At 36.1% G+C, this 24,253-nt stretch overlaps 1 protein-coding gene across 1 annotated transcript in view; it reads left to right on the plus strand.

The window, feature by feature from the left end:
* The window catches only part of LOC100366358 (C-myc promoter-binding protein), a 77,835-nt gene that overhangs the window by 49,957 nt on the left and 3,625 nt on the right, over positions 1 to 24,253 (plus strand). The window contains exons 16-28 of the mRNA XM_085506994.1: positions 4,666 to 4,851; positions 5,525 to 5,669; positions 5,898 to 6,026; positions 7,801 to 8,056; positions 9,327 to 9,488; positions 10,766 to 10,888; positions 13,377 to 14,711; positions 16,763 to 16,967; positions 17,537 to 18,019; positions 19,900 to 20,152; positions 20,376 to 20,462; positions 21,407 to 21,579; positions 22,542 to 22,711. Coding sequence (XP_085363120.1) covers positions 4,666 to 4,851; positions 5,525 to 5,669; positions 5,898 to 6,026; positions 7,801 to 8,056; positions 9,327 to 9,488; positions 10,766 to 10,888; positions 13,377 to 14,711; positions 16,763 to 16,967; positions 17,537 to 18,019; positions 19,900 to 20,152; positions 20,376 to 20,462; positions 21,407 to 21,579; positions 22,542 to 22,711 — 3,707 coding nt within the window. The remainder of the gene's footprint in view (positions 1 to 4,665; positions 4,852 to 5,524; positions 5,670 to 5,897; positions 6,027 to 7,800; positions 8,057 to 9,326; positions 9,489 to 10,765; positions 10,889 to 13,376; positions 14,712 to 16,762; positions 16,968 to 17,536; positions 18,020 to 19,899; positions 20,153 to 20,375; positions 20,463 to 21,406; positions 21,580 to 22,541; positions 22,712 to 24,253) is intronic.

A 24,253-nucleotide genomic window follows, 5' to 3' on the forward strand; every position in this document is an offset into this window, starting at 1 on the left:
ATAAATGAAATGCCAGTTCTCTATCCGTGCTAAGTCCACAATATCCCTAGTTTATCAGATATGATTCAGTGTCTAAAGAAAACCACTGAATGTTGGGTGATGGATCAAACCATTCTACATTAGGGGTGTTTGTAATAAACTTTTAAACAGGTTTTTAGATTTCTCATAAGTACACGGGTGACATGTTCAAACAAGCAGAATCGTTTACCGGTGTATATATATAAATGCAACATACATTTATAGCACGTTTACTATTTCAGTGCTAACGCATTCCTCTAACAGCCCCTCTTAAATGTATTGCGTTACTAAAAAACCAGCCCCACTTATTACGTAGACTGCGTTGTATGTGTAACCTTCACCTGTCCGAACTTCTGAAAATCTTCCTATGTTTAAACACGTAGTAAACTGGTGAACATCTGTACACAATTATACATAGGTAATATATCCTGCAGAAGATATATTACCTATGTATTGCAGAAGAGGGAAATATTCACGAGGTTTACTTTTAGTAGATTTGATGTTGCTGGCATATATTAATTGACTGATTTATGAAGGAATCAATATATCTGATGGTTAAATTTGCTTTAATTTAGTGTATTTATCTATTGGCAAAACTTCAGTGAATAGTTAAACACTGTACAGTATTTCTAAGATAACAAAACACCTGAGTTTATTATTAAAACTAAAGTTATTCACGTACACATTTTTCTGCCCATAGTTTATTCAATGGAAGTACTGAGTTTAGACCTTAGAAGATAGGTGTATTCAGTATTTTAGCAAGTAGTTTGTTGAAATCAGTATTCGTAGCCAGTATATTGGTGAAATCAGTATTCGTACCCAGTATATTAGTAGAATCAGGATTCATACCCAGTATATTGGTAGAATCAGTATTCGTACCCAGTATATTGGTAGAATCAGTATTCATAGCTAGTAGATTGATGAAATCAGTATTTGTTCCCGGTATATTGGTAGAATCAGTATTCCGAGCAAATATATTGGTAAAATGAGTATTTGTTCCCAGTATATTGGTAGAATCAGTATTCCGAGCAAGTATATTGGTAGAATCAGTATTCATACCCAGTATATTGGTAGAATCAGGATTGGTACCCAGTATACTGGTAGAACCAGTATTGGTACCCAGTATATTGGTAGAATCAGTATTGGTACCCAGTATATTGGTAGAATCATGATTCGTACCCAGTATATTGGTAGAATCAGTATTCGTACCCAGTATATTGGTAGAATCAGAATTCATACCCAGTATATTGGTAGAATCAGTATTTGTTCCCAGTATATTGGTAGAATCAGTATGTGTTCCCAGTATATTGGTAGAATCAGAATTCATACCCAGTATATTGGTAGAATCAGAATTCATACCCAGTATATTGGTAGAATCAGGATTCATACCCAGTATATTGGTAGAATCAGAATTCATACCCAGTATATTGGTAGAATCATGATTCGTACCCAGTATATTGGTAGAATCAGTATTGGTACCCAGTATATTGTAGAATCAGGATTCATACCCAGTATATTGGTAGAATCAGAATTCATACCCAGTATATTGGTAGAATCATGATTCGTACCCAGTATATTGGTAGAATCAGTATTGGTACCCAGTATATTGTAGAATCAGGATTAATACCCAGTATATTGGTAGAATCAGTATTCGTACCCAGTATATTGGTAGAATCAGTATTGGTACCCAGTATATTGGTAGAATCAGGATTCATACCCAGTATATTGGTAGAATCAGAATTCATACCCAGTATATTGGTAGAATCAGTATTCATACCCAGTATATTGGTAGAATCATGATTCGTACCCAGTATATTGGTAGAATCATGATTCGTACCCAGTATATTGGTAGAATCAGAATTCATACCCAGTATATTGGTAGAATCAGAATTTATACCCAGTATATTGGTAGAATCAGAATTCATACCCAGTATATTGGTAGAATCATGATTCGTACCCAGTATATTGGTAGAATCAGAATTCATACCCAGTATATTGGTAGAATCAGTATTCATACCCAGTATATTGGTAGAATCAGTATTCATACCCAGTATATTGGTAGAATCAGAATTCAAACCCAGTATATTGGTAGAATCATGATTCGTACCCAGTATATTGGTAGAATCAGAATTCATACCCAGTATATTGGTAGAATCAGTATTCCGAGCAAGTATACTGGTAGAATCAGTATTGGTACCCAGTATATTGGTAGAATCAGTATTGGTACCCAGTATATTGGTAGAATCAGTATTCGTACCCAGTATATTGGTAGAATCAGAATTCATACCCAGTACATGTATATTGGTAGAATCAGAATTCATACCCAGTATATTGGTAGAATCAGAATTCATACCCAGTATATTGGTAGAATCAGTATTCATACCCAGTATATTAGTAGAATCAGGATTCGTACCCAGTATATTGGTAGAATCAGTATTGGTACCCAGTATATTGGTAGAATCAGGATTCGTACCCAGTATATTGGTAGAATCAGTATGCGTACCCAGTATATTGGTAGAATCAGTATTCATAGCTAGTAGATTGATGAAATCAGTATTTGTTCCCGGTATATTGGTAGAATCAGTATTCCGAGCAAATATATTGGTAAAATGAGTATTTGTTCCCAGTATATTGGTAGAATCAGTATTCCGAGCAAGTATATTGGTAGAATCAGTATTCCGAGCAAGTATATTGGTAGAATCAGTATTCCGAGCAAGTATATTGGTAGAATCACTATTCCGAGCAAGTATATTGGTAGAATCAGTATTCATACCCAGTATATTGGTAGAATCAGGATTCGTACCCAGTATATTGGTAGAATCAGTATTGGTACCCAGTATATTGGTAGAATCAGGATTCGTACCCAGTATATTGGTTGAATCAGTATTCATACCCATTATATTGGTAGAATCAGTATTCGTACCCAGTATATTGGTAGAATCAGTATTCATAGCTAGTAGATTGGTGAAATCAGTATTTGTTCCCGGTATATTGGTAGAATCAGTAATCTGAGCAAGTATATTGGTAAAATGAGTATTTGTTTCTCAGTATATTGGTAGAATCAGTATTCCGAGCAAGTATATTGGTAGAATCAGTATTCCTAGCTAGTGTCAAAAAGACACTTAGATATTTAACACTAGTGTGATTTCTGAAGTATTTTGATATTCCAATCACCCAGACGGTATCGGGTCATTTAGTTAGTTAGACGTACTCCCAAGACACGCTGGAGCTGCACAATTTGCCACACTGGTGTTAAGTGTGCACAGAATGGTAAATTATAAACACATTGGCCAGCATTCCTTCACATTCAATCAAAAGTTAAAAGGACATGCAAACATCATTTGCTTCTTTCTCCATCTGTGTTTTGTAATTCACTCCCCTTTAACTGAGTCATCAATTAGCACAAATCACTGTTACAATATATTGCATCATTATAATGCATTTTCCCCTTCTGTCATCATTACAGGCATGGTGCCAAGAAATCTAGTTGATTTGTGTTGTAGGAATGCCTCAGTCTCCCTGTGTGGAATCTCCGTATCGACATCAGGCTCATGTAGTGTCACAAAGTTTAAATAGATTGGTTGAAATAATAAATGTTTTCTCACAAGAACCTCTAAATACCGATTCCCCAGGTGCTCAGCAGTAGGCTATCTATGTCAGGAATTAGGTTATGTTTGTTGAACAGTACAATCAAACCACTCTGTGAGAAATTGATCTTTTAATAAACAGCTTTGCATTCTCAGAGAATGCAGTGTAAATGGATTTCGTAAAAAAAAAAAGATATTATCTCTCAGGGTTGATGGAAAGTACAGTCTCACAAATCATTTCAGCTTTATCAGCCACTTCCTATCAAACCATATATATTTCTTTAAGTGTGCTATCATTAGTTCAAAAGTTTTCTTAAAAGTTAACGTTAAGGGTATTAACACTTTATAAAGACTGCTGTACATGTATATGTTTCGTATCCTATGACTTTGAGCTTTGTCACTGACTGCATGGTGACTTTGCATTGTGTTACAGCGTCTCTTGATAGCTTAATGCTTTACAAACTGAGTAAAGCATGCATCAGGTCATATACAAGATGGACACAAGATAAACTCTGTGGTGACACAGTACAAGTAATCCGCCTGTACTCTGTCCACTTGGACCTTGTGTTTTGAAATGCTCCCAGAGTTAGTAGCATGCTTTGCTACCTTCCTGCTTCATTCCATGAGCCATTGAATTCTCTTTAATTTTAAATCGTCAGTTAATTGTCTGTGGGTATGCTTCAGAAACAAACTTTCTTCTGAAGAGTAAACTCTGGAAGTGAAATATTCTAAAGCTCCAGAATATAACTGTTACAGTAAATTTTATGAAAACGGGAATGTTTTTTATGCAAATATTTAAAAAACATTTATCTTGGACGATTCTTGTGCTTCATTTCAATCTAAAGAATATGCTTTCATTATCTAATGCCCATTACCCATGAGTCTTTGCAGGTTTCTTTCATTTATTGGCTAATTTACTGCCACTACTAATTTATAGTGCATTGTGATTGGTTGGGTTGTTTTCAAACCATCATTTGAATTTTAAAAAAAACAAACATCAATGCTTTCACTTCATACCAGAGCAATTGAATCTAATGTCTATATTACTGTTTTTATTTAGCTATACGCATTTTCCAGTACTGAAAAAGGAGTTGTTTTCACCGGCAAACATGCATACCTTGGCCATTAGTAAGTCACTTAAAAGCACTGTTCCTAGTAGTCCCGTGGCAAGAAGAACCAAACAAGAAGCCAAGTTATCTCAGATTAGTGCTAAAGAAAATGCAAAGAATCCCAAACTGTGGGCAAAGTAAGTCAAATTAATTACATTGGTTTTTATGCATGGATAACCTTTTGATGACTGCTATTTCCAAGTCCTGGTGTTTAAACAATTCATCAAATTTAGAGTGTACAGTCAGTTGTTAACTCCAGGATCTGACCTGGTTGATGTTGATATCATGGAAGAATAAACAGGTCATGCTGTCATCCAATCACAGTCCATCTATAGACTGACAGTGATTGGTATGATAAATAAATTATTCACCACTGTTTTGAAATTTAGTCAGTCAAGAAAACAATCATGCATTTATTAAAATGTCATAACGTATAGCTGTATGCAGAAAGCAATTGTTTCATGATGGAGATTTTATAATGATATAACAAAACATATATTCAAGGATTTTACTGTTACTATAGATCAGGAAAAAGAACAAATTTGTTTGTTCAAATTGCATCTCTGTGGCACAACTGTAACAAACTTTAAGATACCCATGTTGAGTGTTGTATGTGATGTTATTTAAGTAATTTACACCTCAAACAATTGCTGTGGTACCCGTACTGAACATTGTATTTGATATTATGAAAGTAATTCATACCTCAAACAAATGCTGTTTAGAGACCAGTCTTTAGAAGGGACTGTTTAAATAATCCATATTGCTATCTTAAAAAAAAAACTTCAGTACATTTGTTTTTATTTATTTCAGGTGTTTACTGGGGCTATGTTTCAGCGCCTGGTTTATACATCTGCCAGCCTATGTCAAGTCAACCCATTCTAAAACTAAAGCTCTTCGAACTGCATTTGAAGCACTGGTGAAAATGGGTACATGTAAATTAGAGCCCCCTGATGAGGTAGGTTGTCATTTCAACAATTTTTTTCCCCTATCAAAATTCAGAATTTATTTTCACATGTATGGATGTACTCCAGAATTTCCACAAAAAAAAAACTGTTTGACAGCGGTAATAGTTTTTTGTTGATTCAGTAGGAAATAAACTTGTACTTGTACCTATTGCCAACAAATAAAGTTGCACTCAACATTCTTGCTGCAACATTTAGTGTTGATCTGCTTGTCTTCACAGATATGTTACAGAGTACTAATGCAACTCTGTGGACAGTATGGCCTGCCAGTCTTAGCTGTCAAAGTGCTGTTTGAAATGAAAAAAAGTGGAATTCAACCAAATGCAATAACATACGGTTTCTATAACAGAGTAAGCTGACTTTTACTTTTTTGATTTCAACAATTTTGCATTGTGTGTGTGTGTGTGTGTGTGCGCGTGTGCGCGTGTGCGTGCGTGTGCGTGTGTGTGTGTTGGTGTAGACGTAGAAGTGGAGCCTGTAGACCAGACATACACAAACAAAGTGAAGCCCTTTGTACAAGTGGAGCCGCAAATTGGTGGCTCCACAATGTTTCATAATTTATATTAATATTTAATCGAATTTAAGTCAGGTTTGCGAAGCTTAGGTTTAGTATCGGGGAAGGTATGGTTCACGTTATATTAATATTAATATAATTATACCATACCTTACCCCGATACTAAACCTAAGCTTCGCAAACATTTCTATGTTCAGTCACGGGATATTCAACTCTAGTTTAATTAAAATTAATTAAAGTGCAATTCTCTATTGTATTGCATTGTAATTGAGTTTAATTAAACTCCAATTAAAACGCAACCCTATATAGGAACGCGTTTTGATCGAGTTCATATCGCAACTATATTAAAAGTTAATTCAACTATATTAAAAGTTAATTCAATGGTGGCTCCACAATTCATGGACACCTGTATGTGTGTGTGTGCGTGTGCGTGCGTGTGCGCACGTGTGCGTGTACGCGTGCGTGCGTGCGTGCGTGTGTGTGTGGGTGGGTGTAATATGAAAAGTGCTTTTCCGTTAAGTGCAAGATCATGCAGAATAAATGAGAGATGTGGATCAGATGTGTGCCACAAAAATCAAATTGAACATGAATTTCTATAGTTCAATGTCAAAATGTAGATCTTTCAGCAAGGAATATGACATTGAGATAAACTTACCTTATTGGCCATAATCAAATATATATAGCACATTGTTATGCGTAGAAATAAACCCACAAAAAGTGTGGAATTTCACAGAGAACAGATTACTCCATTCAGTATTAGAGTATGACAATGATTTTTTTGTGAATTTTTTAATAGCCAACCGCAATTATCACTACCGGTAATTCACTTCAGGAAAATGTGGGATTTGATATCAATCAATGAAACTGAAATTTTAATATGCGTGTCAATTCAAGACCTTTGCTAGTTATTAGTGTCAGGAATTAGGTTAATGGGCAACCTTGAAAATATATATGAATTATAAATACTTCAATAATTAGACTTAAATTAAAGCTGTGATTCACTGACCTTCTTTACATCTAGGTTATTTGAGAGGCAAGGGGCATGGTTGAAAAATGTATAATAAGTAATTGAGAGGGGAATGCTTATTTGTTGATACACAGGTAGTAATAGATTGATCAAATAGTTTTTATTGCACTTTAATCATCTCATTAGGAAATAATTTGTTTTTGATCTATTTAAATAAAAGAAATTGTTTGGAAATAAAATTTCAATTACAAAAATGAGCTGCAACCCTCAGTTGTTAACCTATCTAGCTTATTGCCGGAATTGTTCTAGAAATGCCGGACATCATTCAATGTTTGCAGTGAAGTCTATTTCATTTTCTTTCACTGATTTGACTATGTACTGTGATGTTGTTTTATCTTTGTGGACTATGTGTCACTTGTTTGAATAATTGTAGTGTAACTTGTTGATTGTTTATCAGCGTTATTACTACTTATAAATAAAGAATGTAAATATGAATGCATAGTTCATAAAAGTGCCATGATATTGCACATTTTGAAGGGAAAATTGTGGTGCTCAAAAGGTTAAAATCTGAATTAAACAAATCTGTTTTGTACTGCATTCTCCATGTCCTGCTAGCACTGTAGCTCTTCTGTGTCTTTTCTAGGCTGTTTTGGAAAATGAATGGCCAGCTACTACTACTAGTGGCTATATACTGTGGACAAAGCTGCGTAATGTTATTTTGGCAGTAGCGCAGTTCCGCCGTTGTGTAAAAACCGACATGGATAAAATCAGTTTGTGCAGCAGTGAGAGCAGTTATGCAGATGGCGTTGGAAGAACTAGCAGTGAAGATAATAAAGAATTTGTCAATGATCTTGTTAAATTAGATTCACCGGTAGCAGTGGAGGACAAGTCGAGCACAGGTAGGTCAGAGTGGATGGTCAGATTAGAATGGTTAATAGTGTTGTAGTACCATACTGTAGATATCACAAGATTGGCCACCATACTCTTGATATCACAAGATTGGCCACCATACTGTTGATATCACAAGATTGGCCACCATACTGTTGATATCACAAGATTGGCCACCATACTGTTGATATCACAAGATTGGCCACCATACTGTAGATATCATAAGATTGGCCACCATACTGTTTATATCACAAGATTGGCCACCATACTGTAGATATCACAAGATTGGCCACCATACTGTAGATATCACAAGATTGGCCACCATACTGTAGATATCACAAGATTGGCCACCATACTGTAGATATCACAAGATTGGCCACCATACTGTAGATATCACAAGATTGGCCACCATACTGTTGATATCACAAGATTGCCAACCATACTGTTGATATCACAAGATTGGCCACCATACTGTAGATATCACAGGATTGGCCACCATACTGTTTATATCACAAGATTGGCAACCATACTGTAGATATCACAAGATTGGCCACCATACTGTAGATATCACAAGATTGGCCGCCATACTGTAGATATCACAAGATTGGCCACCATACTGTAGATATCACAAGATTGGCCACCATACTGTAGATATCACAAGATTGGCAGCCATACTGTAGATATCACAAGATTGGCTACCATACTGTAAATATCACAAGATTGGCCACCATACTGTTGATATCACAAGATTGGCAGCCATACTGTAAATATCACAAGATTGGCAGCCATACTGTAAATATCACAAGATTGGCCACCATACTGTAGATATCACAGGATTGGCTGCCATACTGTAGATATCACAAGATTGGCCACCATACTGTTGATATTGCAAGATTGGCTGCCATACTGTAGATATCACAAGATTGGCCACCATACTGTAGATATCACAGGATTGGCCGCCATACTGTAGATATCACAAGATTGGCCACCATACTGTAGATATCACAAGATTGGCCACCATACTGTAGATATCACAAGATTGGCCACCATACTGTAGATATCACAAGATTGGCCACCATACTGTTGATATCACACGATTGGCTGCCATCTAGTGTTCTATACTGTAGGTTAAACTCCTTAGAGGAATGTAATTCATTAACAGGACATAGGATCTCATGGCTAAGAGATTTGTTGTAGAGGGCGTACTTACTGTTGTACTCACTGGTACTGACCTTTTTTGTGCTTCACTTGACTGCATCTCCCATCTCATTTGGTTCGCAGGTGGACACTCTGATATGGGTTATAGTTCTATGTCAATTGACGATGCCAGTCGTAGCAACAGCTTGACAACAATGTCTCCGTCTTCACCGCAGAAATCTACCAATGATGCCCTGGGTACTAAGACAAAGAAAAAAACGAGTAAATCGAATGTCGCTGTCACAGGTAGTCAAATCATTTTATAAAACATGTTTTTCACATAAAACAATATGTTTATATCTGTTTAGTTCATTCCGTTTTCATTCATTTCACTTCAAAATCCTGTCCAATATACTGATAAGTTTAACTTTTTCAATTACCTCATTTGTTTCTCTGTTCTAACTTTGGCGTGTGGTGTGTGGCAGAATAAACAATAGTCAGTTTCAGGTTCTCTGGTTGCTTGGCTTCCGTGTGAGGTGGCAGTGTTCATCTCGTAATCGGGATGGGAGCGAGGGGATGCAGGTGATGATAAATGTGGACTCAATTTCAGAAATTTGCATCCACAATGCCTTCAAAAGTTTACAAAATTTCATCAAATATTAAAATATATATAAATATAAATGTATTTATTTGCTCTATTAAAAGTGCTTGTGCTTATGTAAATGATCAAAATGGAACAGATTTGCATTATTTAGCATACAGTGAATGCAAATTAAGTTCCCTTCAAATAGAGATGTGCTTTTAATAGAGCAAATACGGTATTGAAAAAAGACAAAATACTTTGTAGGTATTCATCTGAACATTGCTAGATATGTGTTGGACCGTGCTATCTTGTTTATCTTCAGAAAACTTAAGTTCAAAAACACCCACTGATGCGAAATTGACACTGTTAGTGCCCTCAGTAATACAGCAACCAGGGACCCCAAAATTCATCTATTTTTTGATTAGTTTCCTGCTTTGTAACCCGTTCAGATCGTCATAGCGTCAGTGTATCTGGGATCATACCTTGGAGTACTCTATTACTCATGTGGGTATTCCCCTTTAGAATTCCCAGCATTCCCTGCTGTAACTAGAAAAACCTGTGGACAAGAATTAGGGATTACCCTGCAATGAAATTTTTTTTGGCTGGCTAGTGTTTGATAGCTTCATGACTTTTGTGGACATGCTCGCTTTCCTATTATTGTGCTGCTCACTATCTTTGCATGCGCAATAAAAGCCACAGTGCTCGATAAACGTAGATAATCATCAGCCTAGCACAAGCACGTTTCTTATTGATTCTTTTTTAATTCCTGTGATCCGCATCTCTTTCAATTCTACTGCTATTAATAACATGTTATGATGCACCACTGGGAATTCCATCCACTGGGACTGCATTTTGGTTTGTATCAAAACTCAGTGGCTGCATGGCTGGGTATCGTCGGTCATTGTGCGTTATTACATAGCATGTTACCTAACAGTAGTTTTGTGCAATTGAAAGGGATTGCAATGTTTAAAACATTGAATGTAATCTGCCCAACTTCTAGAGAGTGGACCAGTAGACATGAACAGCTCTGATAGTTTCAGGCCACGGGTCAGCAGTATAGTTCGCAACTCTGTCGGCAGTTTTGGCAGTACCAGTAGCATCGGAACATTACGTGGCAGTACAAGTAAGCCACTTAGATATAGACAGTTGGGGGACTTGTTAAGATTCCTTGGACTCCATTTATATGAAATTATTTGGTCAGTACCCACTGACTTTATAGCTCAATATTGAATGAAAACATAAGGTACATGGCAATTACCAGATCTGCTATATTACCTGGATTATCTCACTTACCTTATTAATCCAGTGAGCTTTCAGTTGTCTGAGGGAATCTTAACAACCTCTTGTATTACAAGATAAGCACCATGACTATGATGAAAAATGATTGCCGAACCCTAAATATTTGAACAATTGATAGGATCACATGATCAAATTTAGATCAATTATTTGTCATAATGTTGCATTTCATGACATTGTATTGTTAAATGGCATCATTGTAGAAAAACATGCATTGTGAATTACGCTGTAATGTATGCTGCTAGCGGCTGATAAGGTGGTCACATGTCAAGGTCAAAGTTGAATTATGCTTTCCATGTACATGTATGTAAAACCAGCCACAGAGCAAATCCTCGATAGATGGTAATGTAAACAAGTTAACGATGATTACATAACTCTTTGAGCTTCCTACTTAATAGACCATTTTCCGTTCACTGCGAGAATCACGCATTGTGCGTGAAATCGAACGTAAAAACAGGACAAACAAAGGTCATAGCGTTGTAGTGGCGTCAAACATCGCGTGAGATTCGACAAACGCGAAAGTATTTTGGGGAACATTTCCATGTCAATAATGTGCTGTACACATTTGATGATGGGCAATTTCGACTAAGTGAGGATATTCGAATGCAATATTCCTCTGTCGAAGATCGGCTGGTCGATGTGCGCTACGAAATAAAGAAATTCGAGTTCAAAATCAAATCGTTCGATTTTTGCGGCAGACGTTCGACGCGCGTCTTTCATGCATCTCGCGAGATCTCGCAGTTGTACGGAAAATCACCTATTGAAAATGAAAATTTTGTTTGCGCTTTACAAAAGCGAGGGATTGAAAAAATGAATACTGCATGTTTTGGGGGGGAGGGGGCGATGTTTACCAAAGTACAATCCAGCCTTTGACAGGAATGCCGAATATCATTCACAAAGTCATGTGGATGTTTCTTCACACACAACTTGATTCTTTATTAAGTTTTAGTTGACTTTATACATTATAGTACTCTTGATGGAAACATTGTCCATGATTACACATTGCATGTATGATGACAGTGTATACCAAGGACTGTAATTTCTCGAAATAACTGAAAACACACATGGTTTTCCACCTTCTGTGTGTACATCAACTCACTGGTTTATTTCACCCACAAAAACAAAACCCACCCGCTATTATTTCGTCTTGCACATGAAATTTAGAATGCAAAGAAAGTTGACACCTATTCAAGGCACTCAAATGTTTTGTGATTGTAATGCGTATGAATCATGCAACACAATAGACAAGTGTCAATTTACATCGCCATCTGTGCAAAATTAGATTATCTTTACACCAGAGCGGAGGAACTCAAAACTTGTCAATTAGGATTTAGTTAAGTTTGCCAGACTTTTATTGATGTTGATTCAAATCAATTCTAAAGTGCAACAATGTATTTTACCTGCATTGTTCGCTTTGCATTGTACTCATATCAAACACAATTTTTTACGAAATTATGCATTTTACAAGATTCCCTAGTATGAATGACGTGGTAGCTGGGAATGCTTGCTATTTCATAATTTGAAAACGTTTGTGAGGGCAAGATTTTACAAACGTTGCTGTATCTTCAATATTTATCAATTTATTTCCGATTGCAAAATTCATAAAGTGATCAATTGAATCGGTCAAATACGTCACAATGAGAAATCTACATCCTTTCCTCAGAGAGCAAAGATGTGATCGATAGAAAAAGAAAAATGATTCCTACATCTAGAATTAACACTATTTTATAAATAACATGAGATTAAACTAAGTTGACAACCATCAATGTTGTGAATTACAATAGAATTGTATTTTAATACCAATGTCTTCAATATGAATTTTTCACCCACAATGAATTGTAGATACAGTATTTGCTCTATTTGATGTGTGCATATGTTTATGCACAATCCTTTTTAAACGTTTAACAGCATCAAATGCAGTGAAAGTTTGGTTTAAAATCCAACCCAAACTGTTTTATTTGTATCTGTTGGATATGTATTTTTAATAGAGCTCATATGAGCACATACTGACTGAAGGTTTGAATTCAACTAGCCTGGTTACCTTCCTTTTATTATAATAATAAAAATAATAAGGTAACCAGGCTAGATTTTCAACTAAAAATACTCAAAGTGGTTAGTTATTTCTGTGTGTATTCCAGTGCCAATATCATATTTTCAATGTTAGCTACATATGATATTAATCAGATCTCGTTGCCAATAAAAATGATTTTATGTAGATTTAAAAAGTAGATATTTTCTTTTTTAAAATAGAGTTGAGTGATAACAGAAATGCTATTAATTTCCCCACTGATCAGTTTGTACCATTTACTTCACAGGCAGCACATCAGGGTTGTTATTAACAAGTCAGAATTCCCTGGAGGAAAGCAGTGTGTTTGATAGCACACCTGAATCTAATGATGCTAAGGCCCGTAAAAGACACAAAAGTGCTGGAGATCACAGCAGACTGTCCCGTAAAATGTTGCGTAATCGTAATTTCAGCGGTGATAGTACTGCCACACTGACGTTAAACTTAAGAGATAATAGTAGTTTTGAAAGTGATCCTGGAATGATTAAAGCCGATTCATTTGGAAGTGATGCACGCATAATTAAAGCACTCAGAAAGTCAGATCCTAAACTGAATTCTTCCCGACAAAAAAAGCAACGTTCGAAAAGAAAAACTAAATTTGACTTGGGTGGTGATGATATTGATGATGATATTGATGCTGATGAAGAGGAAGATAATGAGGAGGAGGAGGAGGAGGAGGAAGAAGAGGAAATCACGCCGTCACATATTAGAAGGTGTAACTCAGAAGGTCAAAAGCCAATGAGATTGAGGATTATCATGGAACGTGATAAAAGACAAAAAGAGGAGCAAATGAAGGCAAAAGAAAAGCGAACAGACAGTGACACTTCTGAACCTGAGACAAAACAGAAGTCTGAAAACGGCGAGATGCCAAGGGTAGATTCAACTTTAGACACAATTCTGCTTGAATTTGATGATTTGGCACCAACTAAAGATAAAAGTGGGGATTCAAGTGATGGCACTGAAACAGATGAAGGAAAATTAAATCCTGATGAAGATGAACGGTCAAGAAGCAGTTCTATATCTATTCAGCAGAAACCATTTCGAGAAGAAACTAACATTCAGATTATTTCGTCAAGTTTTGAAGAACACACTGATAGTAAGTGGCAGGCTGATGATCAGGATATACCACATTCATTGCCCAATCCTACATTTATCCCAGAGAGCCCATCAGAAAGGATAGGTATGAAAACTCCACCGCGAAACTTCAGTAGCCATTTCCTACAAGGACTGATACAACAGGTGACCAGTCCGCCAACAACAACATGGTTCGGGAGCAGCCCATTCAGTAAAAAAGGCAGTGATGCTGGTGGGTCAACATCAAAATTAGACGCCATCAAGGCAGCAGCCAGCGCCATGGCAAATAAATTTGGATATGCTAAACAGAAATCAACATCGTCAACTGCAACAAAGTCGTCAACATCTAGTATTCCACAAGATGTAGAAGAAACTGGCAGTCTTTTATCATTCAAAGAAGACTGTGATTCCAAACATGGTACGTGGGTACCCCATAGTAAGAGTGACACTAATCTAGTAGGCACTTTGTTAATGGATGAATCACCTTCTACTTTTGCAGATTTAGTTACAGGTAAGTCTCTTCAGATCAGTCTTAATGTGCGGTAGAAGATACAACTTCAAGGAACATGTAGATTCTGAAACCCATCCTATCCGTCAACTCATACTACAGGGAGTACATCGTGAATGTCTGCATGCTTGATTACTCTCTCTCTCTTTCTTCTTTCCTTCCTTGCTACTTCCTGAAATGCATGCTGGTCCTGTTCACTACCCAGTCTACTATCTATCTATTTTGTGTTGTGGCAAAGCCTGTGTAATATAATTTACTGTCAAATTGGAGGGGAAGGGGGTACAGAAATCCAGGGATACAGATTGATGGATCAACACTTTCAGAAAGTGTACATTGCCAATTATAAATAACTTATGATGACTATGATAACCTTCGTTATTGTGTTTGATAGTACAGCCTAAGGTTGGATGGGATCTACATTCCAATACACTTATAACAATGCTTTCGTTTTCTATAAAGTCTCCATTTGCACTGAAAGCAGGAATTTACAGTTATAGTTTTTTCATCATCAGTTTGTCTGATGTCATTTTGTAGGCATGCTTTTACTTCAAATATGGCATGTAATATTATAATTATGCACATCAATTTGTTTTTTGATTTTGATGATTAATAAACTGACAGAAATTTTTTTTTTCAAATAACACTCAATTTCATAGTCTGAATTTGATTTGTTTTTACTGATTGCATATCTTTTGTGATTTTATTCAAACGGCTATTTTGTTTTATTTTTTCAACTGTCAATTTTCAAATCTGCATGAATTTTTTTCATAACGTATACTTTATTATTATTATTATATAACATGATTTTTTTTTTTTTATTTTTGTTCAGTGAGAAGTAAAGTGTTTTGGTAATGGGTGCTTGTACACTCATGTGTACACTTATTACAATAATTTCTCTATTCTCTAATTATTACTTATGTTTCATACCTGTTTACAAGACAATACCTGTTGTAGTATTTTCTCTGTTTATCAACTCCTGTGTTTCAGTGAACTCCATATATGCTACAGTCTTTTGTTCGGACATGGGGGTTTGAAAATTTATTTATTTTTATAACCGAAACGTTGAAATCTATGAAAGAATTAAATCGTGTATTTTGCTGATATTATGCAAATTAGCTACTTTAGAGTGCAGTGATTCCATAGAAAATGCAAGTTACATGTAAGTTTTGGATTGCAATTGTGAAATTATTTATTCATCTACAAATTCATCTGCCATGTTTTGCTTTCATTCATGGATTGCGCTGACAGAGAAAATATGTCAACTATCTCGATTGTGTTGTGCATTTGATGATTTATGGGTACTATGTTTTTCTGTGTTGTGTAGAATTCTTTAATTTTACTTACAATTTACTTTTGCTATGGAAGTAAATCCATGTAAATATGCTATACTGGAAATCATTGAATTTTCTCCGCTAAGATTGTTGATTTTATGGTATTTTTGAAGATGAAATTGTCAGTGCTGCAAAATTTAGCGATTTCCACTGACATGCAAAAATGCAATTGAAGCAGTATACAGTATTTTGACTTTATCTCTGCTCTGGCAACAACAAATTGCAATGTGATAACTAATTTATGTTTTATAAATACAAACCATTATATCAATGTTAAATGAAACAATATTAACACATGACTGTTTATACAGATGTATATTATGGGTGGCGTATAGCTCTCTGTCACCTTTAATATCAATTCTGAAACGTACATAGAATTGTGTAGACTTGTGTGCTGTGTTTGTTTTATATTCAGTTGTGCTCTTCTCCTAAACCACTTCTTACAACACTTGTATACTTCTATATATACACTTGTAACTTTAATATGTCTCCACTCTCCACCTCTTTGTCAAATGGGTTTTCCTGAACTGAAACTAATCCTTTGCCTCATAAAAATGTGTGCTTTGTGAGTTATACATGTATGGATCTCAGATGAATTTGAAAACAAAAAATGACTTAATAAAACCTGTTACATTGCACTGGCTGTCAATATCCTCACCTTTGAAAGCTGTGCAAGGGGCAGATGCCTCACTTTTACTCATGCTTTTTTTTTTGCACCCCTAGGGAGTACACCATCACTGAATGCCCCCTTAGCTGACCAATCGGATGGGAGTAATACCAAGCTGAATGCCAGTACTCAGAGTCTTTTTACGTATGCCATGGAAGTAAATATTACAAGCTGTATGCGATGTAATTCATGTAGCTGTGTGTTGTACGATGAAGCCATCATGTCAGGCTGGTCAGCGGATGATTCAAATCTCAATACTACGTAAGTTTTAGGACATTATTTATATTTACCCATAATGCTAATTTTACTTTTAAAAATTAAACGGAGCTTATCATATGATTGTCCATCGTTTGTCGTAGTTCGTGTCAACTTTTTACTTTTTCGTCTTCTTCTTAGAAACTACAAGTCTGAATGCTTTTGATACTTGGTGTGTATGTAACTTGGGTAGACCTTTCTTAGATTTGTTCATTTCATGATGATATCTTCAATTCTCTAATTTTGTGAATATTTTTGGTAAAAAGTGATATTTTTGACTTCTTGTTAAAAACCGCAAGCAAGTTTGATTGCTTTTAAAAATACATATATAGGTACTACATGTGGACCTCTTAGATTTGCTCATTTCATGATGATATCTTTAAATCTCTAATTTTCGTGAATATTTTTGTAATTTTTGGTAGAAAGTGATATTTTCTAATTCTTGTTGAACACAGCAACTCAGATTGCTTTAATTGAAATGTGCATTATTGCTAACAGCGGAGCTATCTCAGCCAACAGGCAGCATGTTTCAATGTGGAGTAGCTCTTATTTTGCATTGTTTCCCATCTGTATAGGTGTTGTTATTGTGGTTCCCTATTTGTGCCATTCCTGGACATCACGATGAAAGATTTCAGAACCCCTGGGATTGGGCGAGCTATAATATCTCCTAGCCAATCAGCAGAAAGTATGTTGAGCATACAATCGGCACCATCTGCTCAGCCACTCCCACCGCCACTAACCGGCGATGAACAATCAAGTGTTGAGAATTTGATGTTTCTGAATGAGAACGATGAAGATGAAATTGACGGAGACAATAACGGTACTCCTAGTGAAGTGAAATCAAAAGAAAAGAATAGTCCAAGGCAATTAAAGTATGTCCGGAACATTAGCAGCCCTGGTGATTTACATATTGTTGACACTGATGGTGGTAGTCATTCTAAATCCGAACCTCGGGTTCAGCTAAGATCTGCGCATGAACGGCGGAGATGCACCAGTGAGTGTTTAACATCCGGGACGACCCAACCACTGAGAATAAACGATAAAAGACATAGATACAGGTAATTGCCACTATCATATCTTCTCTATGAGTAGCGCATGTGCTTATGTATATTATAGGTGTGTTTGCATGGAAAAAATAAGTTTTATTTAATGATTTAGTATATAACATGTAATTTTTGGTGCTTATGCACTTCTATTGGAGAAGCTGTTCAGTTCACATCAGGATATTTGTAAACCCCTGTTTGGAAGTCACTGTGACCTGCTGCCTATGGAATTCCAGTTTTGGGATGGTGAGGTTTTGGATGGATGGTTTGGAGAATCCTCACCGTATTCTACTTCGACATACATTTTATGGATAAACAGTTAAACCATGATTGTCATGGTTAATGATTAATGTCATTCCTAGTCATTATTGAAGGCACTTATATTCTAAGGCTATAGTATCTTATTTAGTGAATACTTGATTTCACCACTATGGTTTTATGTAATCGGTGGTTACTTTCTTGTATCATGTGCTGGTTGGTTACACAAAATGTAATCATAAAGTGTGGGATGGATGAATGTGTCAAGCCCATAGTTTACAGAATAAGACATCAAATCGTAGAAGATCTAGAAAGTACCAACTGCACTGTGATTTGTATATTGTCCATACTTTAAAAAAATGTGATGTTGCATTTCTTGCCTAAACCACAAAGAAGATAATGAGTCTATAGGAAGATAATCTGTCTATACATAATTTTGATCGAATTTGGTACACGAGTCTGGGCATATTAAGTAACTACCGGTAATTTGCATATTTTCTCATTTCAGCTCATGTAAGCAAAATCTCAATATTCTGAACCGATTTTGATTAAATTTAGTAGATAAGTACCTTGGGGTACAACAAAGACTTGATTAGTTTTGGGGCCATGCCTGTGCATATTAAGTAGCTAATTTGCATATTATCTAATTTTAGCCTGTGTGTACAAAATCTAAAAAACTTTATATTGAATTTTGATCAAATTTGTGATATATTGATGCTGAACATCAAAAACAACAATGATGGCATATATTCTGTATTCATTTTCTGAGTTTAACTTTGATATGTAAACAGGTATAACATTAACAAGTTGTTGTCAGATTAATGCTTTGTCAAGGCAGTCCCTCAAACCACTGGTCACTGATATTTGGGCCTCACTGTGAATGCTAATATAGTGAACTTTTATGATCATTGTGAGATTTAACACAACTTTATTCACCCCACTACTTGCTGCTATGTTTTATATTGTACCATCATATACTATTTGCTCTAGTATAGTAACTAATATAAATCCAACATTACATGTAAAACACATAAAAAACACATCTGGAGTTTAAATGAGCATAGATAGGTACAGATGTCCAGTTTTGTTGCTGTTTTTTGCCATTCCAATATATTCTGCAATTCACTATACCATAATTAAAGAGACGCTTATCAGAACTGAACATGTGATTAGGTACGCTCACACAACAATGAATGTTTACCAGTACACAAGAATAGTGGCCACTTTTTAGAGATCTACTACAAGAGAGTTTCACATGTAAAATTTGTGTTAGTGCTTGGTCATAATTGAGGAATTTTTGTGATGATAAAATATTACGACTGTGAGCAATGTTTATATTTTAAATGTGTTATCCGCATGTAGTGTATGCAAAGTAGGTGAAGACCAACCAGAGAACACAGCAGTGGCACTTGCGCAGATCTGATGACAGTGGCACTGTGAAGTGTGTTTCTACATGTATTAAGATGCACTTCTACATGTATTAAGATGCACTTCTAATAGAGAAAATGTGTTAACCTGTTTGCACAATGATCATGAAAATGTGATTTTTAAGGCAAAATATTACCATGTGATACACTGCCCTCTGGTGGTTATACCTGGAAATCTTGTTTTGCAATCTCTATTTCATTTCTACAAAGTGCACCGCCTCAAGATGGTTCAATAGGAGGAGATGAAGAGGTGTTATCTTCCAGTATTTCATCCAGTATACAAGGCTCACGAGAATACTTGCCACCACAAAGGAAATCCACCAATCCTGACCCTGTATCTGTGCCGTATCTCAGTCCGCTGGTACTTCGCAAGGAGATGGAAAATGTTATCGATAACGAAGGTGACATCTGCTTTCTTTCGTCTGACTTTGTAGATGAACATCCAATCATCTTTTGGAATTTGGTGAGTATTATAAAGTCTCTGATTTTGTTTCTCTACTTGAATTTTTATTAATGAATATAAATGGGTCTTTGCCATAATTCATGTCTGAAATTGGTGAAATAAATGCAAACTGCAACGAAATGTCGTGATCGTCCTTTCAAAATTCCTTTGAAAACAGGTAATGTAAGAAACTTGTCTTGCGAAATTGAAGCCGTTTATTTATTTATATTTCTCATATTTACAGGTTTGGGTTTTTAAAAGAGTGGAACTCACCAGTAATTTACCAGGATTACTGTTGTCAGCTAACAGCATTAATAAAGAGCATCACATTGTAAGTTGAACAGTAACATGTACACCTTGAATTTCAGCATTTTTACCACCAAAATTTCAGCACAATAAATTGCAAGTTTATTTTGCCAAATGTTGCCTGGATTCAAAAGTCAACCAATTATAAATGTCAACAAGAACCGGTCTCTGATAGCATAGTGGTTTTCGCATCAGACTGATTGGTAGACCCAAGTTCAAATCCTACCTCAGGTTGAACATCAGAAGGGTCGACCCCTACCCTGGGTGAGTGTGCCTCAGACTCAATGGGAAGGCCAGTTCCACTGGCCGAGATTCATTCACTAACGACAAAAACTTAATAATATAATGCAGAGAATACCGTAAGCTGTGGCATAAGCTTTAGCTTCTTTTCGCTACTATCGAAGGTATGTGGCATTGCCGTGACTTCTGCATAGCTTTGCGCCAGCTTCAAATTAGCTTCATCTCATTTTTCAAAGTACAAGTATTAAAATTACTTAATGAATCCCAAACTTAAATTCCAGCATGTCCTGTTTGTACATGTTATAATTATATGCATGTAATATGCCCCCCCCCCTCTTAGCGAAAAGTCTCTAAATTTCAAAATTGCACAAAATCACAGAATATGGTCTGAAAACTGTCTACATACAAGTAAATGCTGATGGGATTTAGAACGATAACATGAAAGCCCAAAAGTTAAATTTTATATTCAGCAACCCTGAAAGTTTCCTTTGGCATAACTGACATATATTTCTCTACCCATCAAATCCAGTGATATGTAAATTATGCCAATTTGTGACTCCATTCAAATGCTCATTAATGCTCTTTCACTATTTATACACTCAAATAATATTTTATTACATTGAAGAGTGACTGTATACATGTCTAAGCTAGAAGATATTAACCATTTTTGGAAACTCCTGTACTGTGACTTTAGTTATATTTATTTTGTATGTATTTTTCATCTAACAGCAATCAAGTAACCAGTGGTTGTCTCGTGACAGTCGACACGTCTTGATCAATGCTTTGTGGGATAATCCCAAATATCAAGAATCCAGACCACCAATGTACACTGTGTGGAATGCAATACAGCAAGGATCTTCTGTAGATACACTTATCAATGAACAACATGCATTTTCTGGAAAGTAAGTAACAAAACAGGGACTGCATTCATTCATTCTTTATTCATTCATTCAGAAATACTTATTGTGACCTATCACTACCCATCGTACCTCAAATACATTACTTTTATTCATTGCAACCCAAATTCATCATTATTACACAGTATCCCCATCAATGCATTATTACTGCCCATTGTACCCCAAATACATTACTACCACCCATTGTACCCCAAATACATTACTACCACCCATTGTACCCCAAATACATTACTACCACTCATTGTACCCCAAATACATTACTACCACCCATTGTGCCCTAAATACATCACTCCTACCCATTGTACCCTAAATATATCACTCCTACCCATTGTATTCTAAATACCTCATGACTACCCATTGTATTCTAAATACCTCATGACTACCCATTGTATCCTAAATACCTCATGACTACCCATTGTACCAATACCTCATGACTACCCATTGTACCAATACCTCATGACTACCCATTCTACCCAAATACATCCAGACTTACTGACTACTGATTGTACCCTGAATACATCATTATTACCCAATATCCCCCATGCATCACTACTACCCATTGTATCCAAAGTACATCACAACTACCCATTGTGCCCTAAATACAGCACTGCTACCCATTGTACCCTAAATACAGCACTACTACCCATTGTACCCTAAATACAGCACTACTACCCATTGTACCCTAAATACAGCACTACTACCCATTGTACCCTAAATACAGCACTACTACCCATTGTACCCCAAATACATTACTACAACCCATTGTACCCCAAATACATTACTTTTATTCAAATTTACCCCCATACATCACGACTACCCATTGTACCCTAAATACAGCACTATTACCCATTGAACCCAGATACACTACACGACTTATGGTGTGGACTATAATTGATAGCACCTAATTGTTGTACTGCCCTCGCATATTAATGTTCACCTGATTACAGATTTATGCAGTCTATCGTGCAGGCCATCCAAGGCAATGATGTAGGGACACCGATACGGTGGTTGTTAGAGCAATACAGGAAACGTCAACCTGATAAAAGACATCGTAGCATTTACAGAGATATATTATTTTTAGCATTAATTGCTTGTGGTCGTCAAAACATAGATGTTGGTAAGATAATTGATTTGTTTGTTTGTTTGCTACAACCATACCGTTTTTATGCTGAAAGATAATTTATTATAATTTTTATTGTTAAATTTCTACTGATCAAGGATCATGATTTAAATTTTTATTTTTTTCCCTTCAAAATATCAGTGAAATATTTTTAGTCCCCGTTCGAACGAAGTCTGAAAACGGGACTATGAATTTGGGTTTGTTCTGTCCATCTGTCCATTCATATGTATGTATGTATGTCCAGAGCTATATCTCGGACACCCGTTAACGGATTTCATGAAGACAATACATATGTGCGTCAAGTTACTGTATGATCGAAGCAAAAATGGCAGACTGGCGGCCATTTTGGATGTGACATTTGCTATATCTGATACCTAAACATGTTCGCAGCAGTTTCTCAGAGATGTCTTGGCCGATTTGGATCAAAGTTGGTATGGTGATTATACATATTGGGTAATAGGTGCACGTCATATTTTTTCCGTGACATCTTGTTTTTCATGATACATGATACCCATGCCTACTTTCCCATGAATGCAATGAACATTTCTGTTTAAATTTTGAACAAAGACAGTATACCAATAGATACATCAACATGAACATTATTTTTTTTATTTGATTCAATATGACTGCCCAATGTCCAATTCTTGTGTAAAAGCACTAAGGGGTGATCTCATATTCAAACATGCGGGTCAAACCTACGAAAACCCAAACCGCCCTAAACCGCCCGAACAAAACCCAGTTTTGCGGTTTGGAAGTTTAAACAATAGACAGTGCAGTTCAGGACGACCGCACGAATTTGCATAAAAACTGCGGTTCGAACCGATCTCATTCACACCTCATTCAAGCTGTTGTTTATTTTTAGGATTGACAGTTTACATTGCTTTTTGAAGACTAGATAGTTGTCTGAAAAATGTGTTGATTTATCGGTGTACAGTAGTCATTTTACCGTGTGTCTTGCCTAAAAAAAACACTCTATCATATATCGGTGAACAGCGTGCTGAATAAATTGTTTTGTTTTGATAAACTGTTATGCTCGCTTCGCAAATTGAGCAGAGGACGTGAATCAGACTTTTCATTGGGCTGGACAATTGATATGTGTCTCTGACAGCTAATAAGTATCAGAAGACGAACATTTGTTGATACAAAGTTGCACTTGAGACTTACGCTACAGTGTTCAAGCCTTTACTACTGTTGGGTGTTCAATTTTCAAACAGTTCTTTCAGGAGTGCGTCATCGCAAAATCCGGAAAAACAAATGCAGCGTACGCCATGAGAATTTATTTTGATTTGCTGCACATCGGTTATTTGCAGTTTTTCTTATTTAATTGCCAGTGACACGAAGTATCAAAACAGAAAATTAAATTAAATGGACTCGCGCTGATTATTCAAGGCTATTCATCTGCAGACGAGACTGCTTATAAAATACGAACCCTGACCTCTGAAAATACCTTATTCATAGAGTGCCTTGTACCTAAGAATGTCGCCCAAGGCGAAACAGTGCACGTTGCGATATCGCAATCGATGCATGCTGGGTGACAAG

This window comes from Saccoglossus kowalevskii, chromosome 13, assembly GCF_978046115.1.
Source record: "Saccoglossus kowalevskii chromosome 13, keSacKowa6.1, whole genome shotgun sequence".
Lineage (NCBI taxonomy): Eukaryota > Metazoa > Hemichordata > Enteropneusta > Harrimaniidae > Saccoglossus > Saccoglossus kowalevskii.